This window comes from Dacryopinax primogenitus, assembly GCF_000292625.1.
Source record: "Dacryopinax primogenitus strain DJM-731 SS1 chromosome Unknown DACRYscaffold_19, whole genome shotgun sequence".
Taxonomy (NCBI): Eukaryota; Fungi; Basidiomycota; class Dacrymycetes; order Dacrymycetales; family Dacrymycetaceae; genus Dacryopinax; species Dacryopinax primogenitus.
In genome coordinates this window covers 734405-748146 of record NW_024467216.1, presented here as the reverse complement: position 1 = coordinate 748146, position 13742 = coordinate 734405, and the positions used below count along the sequence as shown (strand labels likewise).

Genomic DNA, 13742 nt, shown 5'->3' with positions numbered 1-13742 from the left:
TGTCACTTGGAGACTTGGTCTTCTGTTAGGGCAACACAGGCTGACTAAGTCTGCTCACCTAAGAGTGCCAAGAGTCTAAGCAGGCAACAAGGAAGTGGAGTAGACCTGATGACTAAGACCTATCTACAGTATAGGTACCTGTGGATGATCCTAAGAGACCAAGTCTGAAGAGACAGTCCCCAGGCAGAGTAGGCCTTATATTTATACCTCTGTGGTGGAACCTGCTATAACATCTTGCTTACTCAGCCTAGTCAGGTGATCAGGTCATATGACCAAGGATGAGGTCATATGAGGTCATGCACAGCCATGCACAGCAGGTCACCTGACCATCCAATCCTTCCAGCAGGTTCCAGCACATGCCAAGGTATACCAGCTACTTCCATGTCATAAAGGCTTAGTCATGTCTCTTGACCAAGCAATGAGCTGGTGCCCTGACAACAGGCCAGTCTCATCCATATTGAAAATATCTTGTAGGGCATACTGGTCCATAAGCTTCTGCAGCTCAATCCTTGCCTCCTTGACTTTTGTTGTATCAACACCTCCCACATCTCCATGCATGACATGACCCTTCAACCCATACCAATGCTTGAAGGATGTGAGCCATCCATCTGACAAGTGCAGCCAATTCTCTTTCAGTATTTTTGCCTGCTCTGCAAACCACCTCCACTTTGACTGCAACACATCACCTGTGATTGCAATCCACTCCACTTCCATCTGCTGCACCCATAGTGCCAGCATACATTCAATCTCTGGGTACAGGACCTGATGCTGCTGCTTTGATGTGTGGTCTTTGGATGATGCAACTCACTTCCAAATGATATCAGCATGCTGTAGGATTGGAGAAACTGTTGGCTGTGTGATCTTGAAATGCTCTGCTATATCACCCTGTGTAGTTCCCACATTGAGGTGCTTGTCACAATAATCAAGTATCTTGATGCACTGCTGATTGGTGAGCTGATCTCTCTTCTTAAACATGGTTGAGTTTTGAGGACAGTGCTTGATGAAAAAATTCTATTCTGCCCTGACCAATGCTCTCTCTATCTGCATACGCTATGTCAGCACCTCTATTTACCTATGCACATATACAACATGCAAGTGGCCCCAAATTACACCAAACTGAGACGGAAACCCGTCCCCTATGCTCTAACACAGCTAATGTGCAGACACAGAATGCACATAGACAGAGTTGACTGTATTCTAATTTCTTGATAACACCATATGTAAATATTACTGGAAGACCCCTAAACTCTCTCATTTATGAGTTTCTTGTCACTGCCACAAAGATGACATGCAAATACGCAGCACGTGGGCATTTGGGGCAATTGCCTCCGGAGGGGCATTGAGGGGGCATCGGAGGAAATTACTCCTGATAAGACAAACGGGATTGGTTGGATGCAAAAAGTACTCATGAAATGAAGGGCATCCCCTTTTGGAGTGACACTCCGACTGTTCTCCTCCCGGTGGAACCAATTAGGCGCATCACACGTGCACTTTTGAGATGAGATGAAAAAAAAACTCCTAAGAGCTCCAGCGACAACCATCTCGCACAGTGTAAATACAAGCGGCGTCCTGGCAACGATTACAGCCTGACGACCCTCCTGAATTATGCTACTGAAAGGCATCTTTAATGACGCGGGCGGCATCTCCCATTGTCTCCCTCAGGAGACCCTGTGACATATTGCCCTGTTGCGTTACGGTGTTGATGAGGAGCGAACCAGACTCTCTCATACAGTCAACACTGTCCATTCAAAGAGAAGTGGAGCGGCGGTTCGAGGAGGTGGACGACATCATAGATGACACCTACCGCCTTCTTGGTGTTCCCGGGACGCTCTGCATTGGTCAGAGCATTGCGGAGGGCAGATAGTGTTTCGTTGTTATAATTGTGATGAGGCGCACTCGAAGCTTGTTGGGATGTTTGAGTCTGAAAGAATCCGGGCTCAATCGGGGTAACCTTGGATATCTTATGAATAAAATTACAAGCTGGGGCATGTCGCACTTGCCTTAATATTCCAGGCAGGATCGAGTTCCATCGCCAACATCTTCGTGAAACCCTCCAGGCGTGTTTGCTATTCACGTTGAGAAATGGCCCCTAACGCCAAAAAAATTACTTACGATTCCGTATAGATAGTGACCACAGAGATTAAGGGGCGCAACTCCTGCCAAAGACGAATTCTGCGAGAGACACCCTCCAACTCCAGGCGGGTTAATGTCTCGGAAGACGCGGATGACTTCACAGCTCGTTGACCGCGCCCCAGTAATTCGTCTCAAACAGTCTTCGAGCCTCGCTCTCGGGGGGCATTTTGTTTTCTCCAATGAGGCCAATGCCAGCGTTGTTAAAAACCACGTCAATGCAACCAAATGCATCGATTGCTTTCTGGAAAACCAGCGGCATCTCGGAAGAGATAGTAACGTCTAATTTCAAGACCAGAAGACGGTTGTTGTCATGTTGACTAGTTGGATCGGCCAGCATATCAGAATTTCGAAGGGTCGCGACGACAATGTCATCGTTCTTCAACACGTGTCCGGTCATTACGCATTACGCAAGCGACACCGGTCGAAGCTCCGGGTGCTGCGTTGTGTGAGCAATTGGGTGAGGAGCGGAAGACAAAGTGGACTCACTGAACTAAATTTGCCGTGTCATTGTGTGGCATAAACTGCAGAACAACCCTTCCGTTCGTCGATCTCATATATCGAGTTATCTGGCGGTAATGCCATTGTGGACAGCGAGTTAGCTCCACCTCGCTGGCATCGGCGAAGTCAACAGGCGACCGCTTGCTCTTGTAATGGACACAGGGAGTTTCCGCGGGAATGGCATGGCTGGGAGGTGTGCTTCAGAGGAACGACCACTGGCAGTTATCGAATCATTTCCAAGTTTTGTTGGTGGGGATCTTGATCTCCAGTAGAAAATTGTGTGCTCTTAGTGGGATGCGGAAACAAAGCGGGGTTCTAATTACAAGTCGATTTCGTGAACCATCAGATCAAAAGAAGAGGAACGTGATTGGTTATGTAACTAGTATATTCGCACATCAATGGTCTGCAACGGTCTTCCATACATCCGATCACCCTCTTTGCTTGTCTCCGCCAAGTTCTTGTCACGCCTCAGCTCCTTTATTTCTTGTAATCACTATTTCCATGCATCTTGGTGCCGGCTGCCACAAAAAGGAGCTCGTGGAGCGTCGAAAGTACGCAGATTTTGGCACTACAGTAAAACCGTCGATGCCATTGGAGGAATTTATTGCCCTGCCAGAGATGGGTCTCTCCACATTGTGCTCGCTAAAATCGAAGAGGTGTCCTGATTAAGCAACGCGTGACAGGGTTGTTTCATGTGATTGACGAACCCTCCACTCCGAGTTCGAATGGCGAACGACGAGTACCGCCATTTGGAAAAGCGGGTTCTTGCGTGTCAATTGTTCGTGTCTGGACTCTATCCGTCCTGCTCTGCCGGTCAATGGATCACCTTCTTATTTGCCGAAATGGGGTTGCCTCGTCCGCAAGATCGTTGTTATATTTCAGTGAGTTCGCGTTCTACATCCCCCCTTTGAATGCTTCTGAAGTTGGTGGTAAAGTCTCGACAGACCTCTTTTGGCCCTGCTGAGATGACGATGTGGGCTTCGATGGGCTTCGAAAAAGGCCGCGGACTTGAACCATCCAGCGATGCTGGATATTTCCTCGAGCAACGATCACACGATCACCACCTGTTGGAATGTTGAAATGTTTATATCAGAATGATATGGAAACGCACAACGGGATCAGCTAATTCATCTCCACTACGGCATCCTTCGCAAACACACATGCGGGCTAGTAAGCTCAACCCGCCTTCTATGCCCGGTTGGCCTGATGGCGGCCCTGCTGCCATCAAAATTCTTCTTACAAGCATGTGTCGAATCGATGACACTCCCCGAGTTGTTTGCCATTGATTCCCGGTCAACCCTCTTGCTGACGGCTCAATACTCACCGAGACCTGTAGGGTGAAGGGGAACGTATGTATAAAAATATCAGCGCACCCCATTGTCGGGCCTTTCCACATCCTTGTCGCTGAATTACCACAATGGCATCAACTGTTGATATCATTACTTCTCACTCACTCCACGAAACCGTCTCTTCAGAATCGCTTTGGCGTTGGGCCATCAGAGGTGCGATGCAACCTCTTAGCTCGCTAGCAGAAACGCTGGTGGTTGGGTACGTACACTCTCCTACTTGTTGATCCAAGTATTCACGCGATGCAGGTTTCTAGGAAGTATCACTCGTGGTCAACTACGAATTATCACACCTGCAAATGTCTACAACTTTCCTACCGAAGAAGTGAAAGGGAAGATTCATCTCGGTGTCAACGATGTCGTTGGCAATGCCTCAGACATTCGAGCTACGATTACCGTACGCAATGAGGTGTTCTGGCTTCGTGTGCTCATTACGTCCGACCTTGGCTTCGCAGAAGCATACATGATGGGTGAAATAGACGTAGACGACTTGACGTCGCTTTTCATGGTGCGTCACTGATTTATCTTCGGCAAACAGCATTCCTTCACATTGTCGCAGTTAATTATCTACAATCGAGACTCGCTTGCATCCGTATCTTCATTCAAGTCATATCTTTCCTACATCCCCACCTTCGGTTCTCGCAAGCTGCTCGACCTCACGGCATCATTGGCGACGCTCGACAATGCGAAAGCCAATGTCTCGGCGCATTATGACATGTCTAACCGTATGTTTGAAGCGTTCCTCAGCAGAGACATGACATATTCCTGTGGTTTCTTTGAGTCGATAGACGAAGACTTGATGGAGTGCCGAAAGGGCGAAGAATTGCTCGGTCTTGACCCCCTGGAACGAGCCCAGCTGCGCAAGCTCAGGTATGTAAACTAGTTCCGTTATATCAGTTTCAAAGCTCATTTTCCTTTTCCAGACACATATACAATAAGGCCGATATTCGAGATGGACACAGGATCCTTGAGATCGGGACTGGATGGGGGTCGTTCTCTATTCTTGCTGCAACCCTTTCACAATGCACCATCGACACTGTAACCCTCTCAGAACAGCAAGCCGCGCTCGCCCGAGAACGCATTGCACGAGCAGGTCTAGAAGAACGGGTTCGCGTCCACGTTATGGATTATCGCAATATTCCTTCCGAATGGGGACATCAATTCGACCGCTTCGTATCAATCGAAATGATGGAGCATGTTGGAGCCGAATATATGGACACGTATTGGGGTATGGTCGACCGAGTGTTGAAGAAAAATGGAGCCGGTGTTGTCCAGGTATCGACCATTCCCGATGCTCGTGCGTTCCTTTGATGTTTGTCTGGAGCGGATCTGAAACTCATGTTCTCCAGGTATCAAAGCGTATTCGAAGGACATTGACTTCATTCAAAAATGGATATTTCCGGGCGCTTTCGTGCCCTCGGCCAGTCAGCTCTTAACCACTCTCAACTCCGGCAGCCACGGTCGCCTCGTTGTCGAGTCCGTAGGCAATATCGGTCCTCATTACTCAAGAACCCTTCGTGAATGGCGCCAACGGTTCTTGACTAGCTTCGAGAGTGTTGTTATATCGGAACTACGGCAGCAGTACGGTGTAGGACGGGCTGAATGTGACAGCTTTCAGAGGAAGTGGAACTACTATTTGTGCGCAACCATCATCTCCTCCGATCCGTCATTCTCATCATAGTTGTCCCAGCTCCTACTGTGAGGCAGGATTTTCCACTCGCACTCTTGGTTGTCATATCATCTCCTTCACGCGCGAGGGCAATATCGAGCTTGGTTGCGACGTTTACTTCCAGGGGAACATCTAAGGCCATGGTGATTTCTTGTACTTTCGTTCTAGCGCAAAGAAACAAGCAATCGTCTTTTGGGTCGTCCGCGCCCTGTGTGACGCTGTTCCTCCTCCCGGGTCTCTTCAATTCCCGGGATAAGCTCTTCCTTTTTGCGGCATTTATTGCATGCCTTACTATGCAGCGTCATATCAATCCGACGGACGACAGGAATATCCGCCTCTGACACATCAGAATGTTAGTGAACTCGTTTCGGTATTGGCCATGGGAATTGCCTTGGCTCCGCGAGCCACAATGGAGGAAAATATTCTCCGATCCAAGGACTTGTCTCACAATGACGGGACTGGCATGAGTCAACTATTACTGCAGTTCAACTAGCGGGACCTGACCGCTATCCTACTGGAAGGCATTTTAATGACATGAGCAGCTTCTCCCATAGTGTCCCTCAACAGGCCCTCGGACATCTGACCATACTGTGTCGCCGTCTCTGCCAAGAGTGCGCCGGCTGTCCTCATAACCTTTACACCATCCAGGCCCAGCGGAAAATGGAGTGGGGGATTCGAGAGTTGGGCGACATCATAGATAATCGCGACGCCTTTATCAATGTCGCCAGGACACTCTCCAATCGCCAATGCGCTGCGGAGCGAGGCCGTCGTTTCATTGTCATAGTTTTGATGACCAGGTAGAATCGTCGCCTGTTGGATGATTTGGGTTTGGAAGAAACCGGGTTCGATCAAGGTGATATATGCAGTCATGTCGGTGCCATGTGGTATATGTTGGATCCGTCCAACGCACCTTAATATTCCAAGATGGATTGAGTTCCGTGGCCAGGGTCTTTGAGAATCCCTCGAGGGCGTGCTTTCTGTTTTTGTTGAGGGAGAGAGCCCTTGACATCATGAAAGGGCTTACGATGCCGTGTAGTGCCCGAAGAGAACCAGTGGGCCCAAACCTGCGATAGACGAATTCTGCAAGAGACGTTCTCCAGCCCCGGGAGGATTGATATCTCGGAAGACGCGGATCGCTTCGCGGCTAATGTTGACCGCGCCCCAGTAATTCGTCTCGAACATATTCCGAGCCTCATTCTCAGGCGTATTTTCGCTCTCGCCGATGAGAGTAAAGCCAGCGTTGTTGAACACCACGTCAATGCGGTCAAATGCATCAATTGCTTTCTGGAATGCTGGAGGGATCTCGGAAGACAGTGTAACATCCAGCTTCAAGACGAGGAGACGAGTTTTGTCGTATTGGCGAGTTAGATCAGCGAGCATCTCTGGCTTCCGAAGGGTTGCGACGACAATGCCGCCATTCTTCAGCACATGCTCCGTCATGATGCGACCGAACCCGGTGGAGGTGCCAGTTACTACGTTGTGCGTGAGCAGTCAGGACAGCGGTGGAAGACAGAAGGTGCTCACTAAACCAAATCTGAGGTGCCATTGTGTGACAAAGACTGTCTTCCAAAGTTTCAGAGAGCTAATTTATATACTGAGACAGATAACGACCATTTTGAGGGTGTCGGGGCTTTGGAAGAAAACGTGGAAAGGCGAGTTCGGCCAGCCTTATTGGGCTGCAACGCGTGAGCATTGACGGAAACTGGCGTCCTGCCTAAGATAGTGAATGATGGCAGTGTCATTACATAAACAAAGGGGAATGCTGCGAAAATGGCATAAAAGACAGCGGGAACAAAGGGCATCAAGGGACAGGGCGCTTGTTGTCGCACCATTAGAAGGTTTGTTTTTTTATCGCTGGTGTTGACATGATTGCAGAGAAGCTTTGACCCACGAATAACCAGTCATAGGGAATCCAAATGGGGGAACTTGGGTAACCTGTTCAAGAATGCCCAACGGACGCTTGCGTGATAGATACGCAGGCAGGCGCTCATCCAGAATAGGACTCGAGGACAACTCATGCGCGGCGGTCGGCAAGGTGGTCCTGATAAGGCGGTTACTTGTTCGGGGCCGAGAAAGCTGATTGCCTCCCGCTGTTTGGGTTCCTTGGGTATCAGCAGAGAGGAATGCCTGTTTGTCGAACAGCCTGTGATGGAATATAGGCGCAGTGCCACCTATAGATAGCCGCTCCTTCATGTTCTTCCAACTCATACGCAGCGAGAAGAAATCAGCAAGGGCAAAGAAGGGTGGAGAGAAAACAGATGAATGGACATCCTCAACATGTCGCCGTTTGGACAGGAGGAACACAGTGTTAACGAGGGCGATCTGGCATGATCTGACCCACATTGGTCAATCTCCACCACTAGATTTCCTGCTGAGACTTACTGAAGATTTGGCATAGATTCGAGTTCAATCACGATGAGGTTGGTCAATGACGTCCTCTAGCACATGCCTCCTGAACCGCATGGGTCGAGAGAAGTACACGTCAACATGTTGATCCATGAAACCCCGAGGTCGGTTGTGAGTGACAAGGGGGTTTGCCCATTGAATAACAGATGGACCGGTGAATTTGGGTCGAAGATGCAAAGTTGATGGTTTGCCGGACGACTCTGGAACTCCGGAAGCGCCTGCTAGATGTTATAATTCGGACTACTATTAAGGGAATGAACGCTCACAGCATATGCAATCTTCGTGCCTACCGGTACCTTCCCCGCATGGAAGACCATCAGACTGAGTGTTCAATGGCCATCCTCTCTCTTCGTTGCTTCCGACTTTCATCGGCCAGCTGCAGTCGCTTCATCTCATTGACAATACTGCCAGACGTGTTGTTCGACATAGACATGGCAGATAGATCTAAATCAAAACTTGAACCTGCTGTTCCTAGTGGGCCATTAATAAGTTGTCTTGTTTGTTTGCATGTTTTACGTACTGATTATACCATAGGATTGAAGCCAAGCTACAATCAAAGCCATGCATTTAATTTGCATGCACTTAAAGGACACAAGCTCAACGGACCTTGGGGACGATGCCTGAATATGAAGGTTGCAATAGGATGCTTGCCAGAGATTTCATCCCATTGAAAGTCGCGTACCGCTCGCTTGTTACTTTGTGTCTCTTTCTTGACTTCAAACCTTTTCATCTGTGAGTGTGAATTCTACCATATAAGGAGGGGAACACACCGAACTGTCTCAAGTTCTTCTGGGCCCTTATGGTAAACGTTGTCTGCATCGGTGATATCGGCATATACGGCTTTGATTTTATATACTTCTAGCCTGATGCTGCCTCGATTATTCTGTCTGTTTCGCTCATTTGCGTCCAAAGATTCTGAACCCTCTGCATCTACAATCAGGTCAGTATGACAATTAATACTAAGTACGTAAACCACCTTCGGGCGGCTCCCAAGAACGGGAGGAAAAGAAGAATTGCCTCTTTTCCGTCGCAGAAATGCGAATGCCCGAAAGCTTGACACAGGGTGAGGATGAGGTAGTCCATGCACCAAGACGGACACCATCCATATAGAGCCGTAGATGAAGATCTTCACAGGTCGTATTGTAAAACCGAAGTGAAAAGGCCTGATTCAAGGTCAGAGTGTGCTATTATGCTGCAACGATGTCTCTACCTCGTTGGTCTCACTGCACACATAGCACTCAACTGTCTGGACCTCGTACAACAGGTGTGTGTCATATTCGAGAAGCCATCCAGCTCCGATGAGAAGATCGACCTGATAGTTTGGCCCAAGCCTCATTGCGTTTTTCTTTTGTTTAAAACCAATGGAATAACGAATCAAATCAAAGTAGTGCCGCGAGGTGGGTGGTCTGGAGGCCACGTGTATTTTCACAGTGTTGATGCTGTGCTGGCAGGGAACTCGGCATGACGTGAATCATCTGGTAACTTCTTCCTTCTGTCCTTCTCCATTGATTCCGTTGTGTAGGCGAAAAAATCCTGCTTGTATAATGACTATCGTATTGTCGACCATGCACACTTAATCAACAAGGGGGAGAAAACACATAGTCCGGCACTGGACTTGTTCTATGTATGAGAAGCACACAGGATCCTAATCTCCTCTCAGCGACAAATTGCCTAGGTTCCCTGCAACCCTTGACCAAGATGAGCACTCGAGAGTTCTTCCAAACGAATAAAAATTCCGGGGATGATCTGTATTTGCAAATCAGTTGCAACCCACGTCATAGCACATATATATTACCGATAAAGCCGTAGTCCTCCAGGAATCCTGTCGCATAATCAGCTCTAAGGAATGGGTAATCAGGAAAGTGTCTTTCATACGTCGTGGTCGATGCTTGAAAATAAAAGTTGAGAACGGTCCACATCCTTCGTACACTGTAACCTCCGTCGCCGATGCAGGCTGTTGTGAAGGCTCTGGGACGTGACACGTGGACAACCTCCATAGGATCAGGATGAAAGGTCCGTTCGACTTGAATACCGACTCACTCCACTGAATCCAAATTGTGTAGTACTAGGTCATCACCAATTGCAGAGTCCGTCTGAATGTCGCATTCCCAGTACAATTCCACTTTGATCGATCCACGATGTTTCCACTCAAGACTATTTTGCTCATCTTGCTCATCATCGGAATCTACATGTTGCCAACAAGTAAGAAGATCAACCACCATCCATGACTTCGGACCTACCCTCGAAGGGAGTCCAGTCATAAAAGAAATGAAAATATGCCGGATGACTGTCCTCGGTGAAGATCGCGTTGCAGAGGAAGCTCGTTTCGACTTTTTCCACGCGGGTCGAACACACAGGGATACAGTCAAACCACATGACCAGGAAAATAGTTTCATGATTCGGGGGGAAGTTGCATAAAACCTCGAATGGCTTGCATGATCAAAGTTAGTGATTACTGATAAGAGAGTCCATCAACTTTCCAACACACCTGCCCTTCTACACTCTCAATCCAGCATGTTGCGAGCCTGGCCTCTGGATGGCTCTCGACCTGATATTCGATAAGGTTTGTGGTATCAGAAGTACCTGAGTTTAAGGTCACGTTGTATCCTCCAACTTGCATATCAAGCGCCGCGCGTCCAGTTGTGTGCAAACAGAGTTTGAGGGGGAATCACACGCGTGTGTGATCCGAGATTTGTTTTCCGCCGGGCTCAATTGTGCCCATGTTATTGACGTATGATGAGACATCCATCACACTCATTTGGTGGACGTTCGGGGACAGCTACGGTGTTAGGGGTCCAGCTGTGCGAAAGGCCAGATGTGGTCTTTTTTAAAAAAGGTTTGTGGCTGTGAGCGGGGTAAAAGGTCCGCATTTGAGTGAGGTAATTCCTCCGATGACCCCTTGGGCGGAAATCCCTGAAATGACCCAAGGCCTGCCCTAAGCTACCAGGGACCTTCCAATTAAGGAAGGTGGTGGTAGCAATTCAAGATGCACTAGGGTCTGGTCTCTTTGTGTTGGTTTATAAGGCATGTTCTGACAATTAATTTGCAAGCTTTGTTTTTTTTGATTAGTTATGTTACAGTATATAAATTAATTCTGCATGGATGCCTCTAATAAGAATTCACCAATTTTCACCATCATAAACATAGGTGAGGAAACACTGCACTTTTATGGCAAGGCAATGAATTTTGCAGCAGTTATTGAAAATAATAGATACCATACACAATGCCAACCAGCTTGTCTTTTAAAAAAGGTCTGTTCTAATAGCAAAACATTCAAAAAAACATGTTGTTGGATTGACCGGAGGCATGTGCTTTTATTGCCACAGCCACTGCTTTCCTTATTTGGTTACTTAGGGGCAGCAGTTGGGGTCATTTAGGGAATTTGCGCCTGAGGGGTCATTGTAGGCAAGATACCCCCAAAAGGGGTCATCAGAGGAATTACCTTGCATTTGAGTCAAGGTACTTTGCTATGGGAGCAAATACTTTTGCTTCCATTTGGTGGAAGCAGATAGGTACTCCTGTGTGCAGAATTTTTGCCTCCACTTTTTTGCTTTGCTTTGATTCACCTCCATGGAGGTTCTTGCTCTCCTCCACTGAGTTTATTTTTCTTCCATTCATTCCCACAGGAATATATTAGCATCTGCAGATGCAAACACGGTGTTTCACATTAATTGTGCACAGCATTTTGAACATTTTGAAGGACCCCTAATAAGCTGTCCATGAATGTGTCCACCATACACTCAGGTCTGTTGAGTTGTCAATTAGGGGAGAATAGATAATGTGGCATGGATTGGCCTGCAGCAGGCCAATCTGTCCCTATATACATATAGGCTACATAGATAGTCTAATGGAATCAAATTCCGGTGCCTTAAGGCTGCGCAAGGGTCCTGAACTGCCACTCTTGGCACAAACTCGACACCATCCCCTCTCTAGCTCTTGAGCATCAACCATGATGCTGCTGGAGGGCAATCTGTGCCATCCAGCCCCTTGCTTCACTCCTTTCTCACTGTCAACTACTGTCAACCATTCTGAGGCATCCTGGAGATGATTCTGGCTGGTTTCTGGGCTGATCTGAGATGTTCTTGGGCTGGATGGATGGGTTTTTGTGATTTTGAGATGGAATTTGCTTTCTGGCTCTGCACTGTGTCTGTTGTCTGCTGGGATTGCTTCAAGTTTTGGTGTGTCCTGGTAAGGCTGGTGTGTACTGCATTCTGGACCTCCATCTGGAGGACTGGACATGCATATGCAATCAGTGGACCACCTTTTGCATTGGATTTACTAATGTTGCACATCTGTGCAAGTGACTGTTTGGGTTGCTCTGGGGCTTCAGGTTGAGGGAATCGGACCTCTGTCTGGAGGATTGTAACCCAAGACCTGCAGTCTTGGGGTATTGTTTGTGTTATTGGTTTAGAATTGAGTCTGTGGCCTTTGTTTCACCGGAACAGTTTGTGGAATTCTGTGATCTTGACCAATGGGTCATGATCTCCATCTTGGCATAACTGTTCACTGTGTATTCTGTGATTTGTCCTCTGCAACTGTCACTGGTGCAGATCTGGTATTTGGATTGGCAAAGCAACCGATAATTCATATTGAAGGCATGGCACAGACAACAGCCTGTGAAGCAGCTTCCTTGTCTTCCTTCGACCACTGCCATTATGTTGCCTTTGGCAAAACCCAAGCCCAATGGTTTGTACCATCTTCTTGGAGATGAGCAAGTTGAAGACAGTTTCCATTCACCAAGCCTGGTGGTAAGTGTCCACATCTATCCTTCAGTTGATAGGTTCCCTTATCCAGTTTTGTAGTGATCACAAATGGTCCGAACCAATGTGCATCACCCTTGTTTGCAGTTTCATTCTGGAGCAGCACCTTTTGACCAACCTCAAAAGGCTGCTGTGTACCTTCCATCCTGATATTGAGTTGGTGATCCCACTGCTCTTTGTCTGCAAGTGCACAGATAGTGCCTTGCTCCAAAGCTTCTTCTCAAGCCTTCTGCATTTGCAAGTGCTGTTCTGAGTGCTCTGCATCCCCTGGGAGTGCAGCATCTGGGGCACAGAGAAGTGGCTGGTCAAATGGCAACTGAGGCTTTCAACCATACAACAACTCAAATGGTGACCACTTGGCTGTGGTTTGCTGTTTGACTTGAGTTACAAATAGTGCAGTATCAAGAAATTCATTCCATCGAGTTGGATCTCCTGTGGTATTCATCTTCTTGAGATACAACTCAAGGATCCCATTGTACTGCTCTGTTTTCCCCTTGGTACATGGATGATATCCTGAAGTAGTCAACCATCTGATCTTTGCAATCTTCAGGAATTCAGACACAACTGGAGCAAGGAAGTTCTTTCCATGGTTCTGTGAGGATTTCACTTGGCACTCCATAGTGCATAACTGTCAGGGCACCAGCTCATTGCTTGGTCAAGAGACATGACTAAGCCTTTATGACATGGAAGTAGCTGGTATACCTTAGCATGTGCTGGAACCTGCTAGAAGGATTGGATGGTCAGGTGACCTGCTGTGCATGGCTGTGCATGACCTCATATGACCTCATCCTTGGTCATATGACCTGATCACCTGACTAGGCTGAGTAAGCAAGATGTTATAGCAGGTTCCACCACAGAGGTATAAATATAAGGCCTACTCTGCCTGGGGACTGTCTCTTCAGACTTGGTCTTTTAGGATCATCCACAGGT

General features: G+C 47.8%; 6 protein-coding genes across 6 annotated transcripts; 2 read left to right on the top strand and 4 right to left on the bottom strand.

Moving 5' to 3' along the window:
- Positions 1 to 1800: 1800 nt before the first annotated feature.
- DACRYDRAFT_24551 (uncharacterized protein) lies at positions 1801 to 2840 on the bottom strand. The gene is made up of 4 exons (XM_040773730.1): positions 2620 to 2840; positions 2113 to 2569; positions 2001 to 2066; positions 1801 to 1951 (listed from the first exon to the last, which is right to left on the bottom strand). Exon 2 carries the CDS (start codon positions 2528 to 2530, stop codon positions 2231 to 2233), a length of 300 nt encoding a protein of 99 aa, XP_040625437.1. The 5' UTR covers positions 2531 to 2569; positions 2620 to 2840; the 3' UTR covers positions 1801 to 1951; positions 2001 to 2066; positions 2113 to 2230.
- A 474-nt stretch (positions 2841 to 3314) lies between these two features.
- DACRYDRAFT_96659 (uncharacterized protein) lies at positions 3315 to 3968 on the top strand. Its single transcript, XM_040777390.1, has 2 exons — positions 3315 to 3512; positions 3567 to 3968. Exons 1-2 carry the CDS (start codon positions 3357 to 3359, stop codon positions 3708 to 3710), a joined length of 300 nt encoding a protein of 99 aa, XP_040625436.1. The 5' UTR covers positions 3315 to 3356; the 3' UTR covers positions 3711 to 3968.
- Positions 3969 to 4326: 358 nt separating this feature from the next.
- Positions 4327 to 5782, top strand: DACRYDRAFT_57747 (CFS1-like protein; the record flags this gene model as incomplete). The annotated part of the gene is made up of 5 exons (XM_040775466.1): positions 4327 to 4485; positions 4537 to 4847; positions 4901 to 5274; positions 5327 to 5615; positions 5668 to 5782. Coding segments are annotated over 5 exons (1248 nt in total), but the record flags the coding sequence as incomplete, so codon positions are not given.
- A 353-nt stretch (positions 5783 to 6135) lies between these two features.
- DACRYDRAFT_18132 (NADP-binding protein) lies at positions 6136 to 7192 on the bottom strand (the record flags this gene model as incomplete). The annotated part of the gene is made up of 4 exons (XM_040771335.1): positions 6136 to 6456; positions 6557 to 6623; positions 6671 to 7118; positions 7171 to 7192. 4 exons carry the CDS (start codon positions 7190 to 7192, stop codon positions 6136 to 6138), a joined length of 858 nt encoding a protein of 285 aa, XP_040625434.1.
- Positions 7193 to 7496: 304 nt separating this feature from the next.
- DACRYDRAFT_101954 (uncharacterized protein) lies at positions 7497 to 9158 on the bottom strand (the record flags this gene model as incomplete). The annotated part of the gene is made up of 7 exons (XM_040767599.1): positions 7497 to 7978; positions 8029 to 8270; positions 8319 to 8523; positions 8573 to 8599; positions 8659 to 8774; positions 8823 to 8982; positions 9029 to 9158. 5 exons carry the CDS (start codon positions 9156 to 9158, stop codon positions 8369 to 8371), a joined length of 588 nt encoding a protein of 195 aa, XP_040625433.1. The 3' UTR covers positions 7497 to 7978; positions 8029 to 8270; positions 8319 to 8368.
- A 3979-nt stretch (positions 9159 to 13137) lies between these two features.
- Positions 13138 to 13347, bottom strand: DACRYDRAFT_43541 (uncharacterized protein; the record flags this gene model as incomplete). Its single annotated transcript, XM_040774539.1, has 1 exon — positions 13138 to 13347. A coding segment is annotated over one exon (210 nt), but the record flags the coding sequence as incomplete, so codon positions are not given.
- Positions 13348 to 13742: the final 395 nt, after the last annotated feature.

Bases quoted from the DNA above. Each gene is read 5' to 3' on its own strand.
- DACRYDRAFT_24551 (XM_040773730.1), bottom strand. From the start codon at position 2,530: ATGACCGGACACGTGTTGAAGAACGATGACATTGTCGTCGCGACCCTT.
- DACRYDRAFT_96659 (XM_040777390.1), top strand. From the start codon at position 3,357: ATGGCGAACGACGAGTACCGCCATTTGGAAAAGCGGGTTCTTGCGTGT. The intron at 3,513-3,566 runs GTGAGTTCGCGT...TTGGTGGTAAAG, and splicing joins AAGATCGTTGTTATATTTCA to TCTCGACAGACCTCTTTTGG.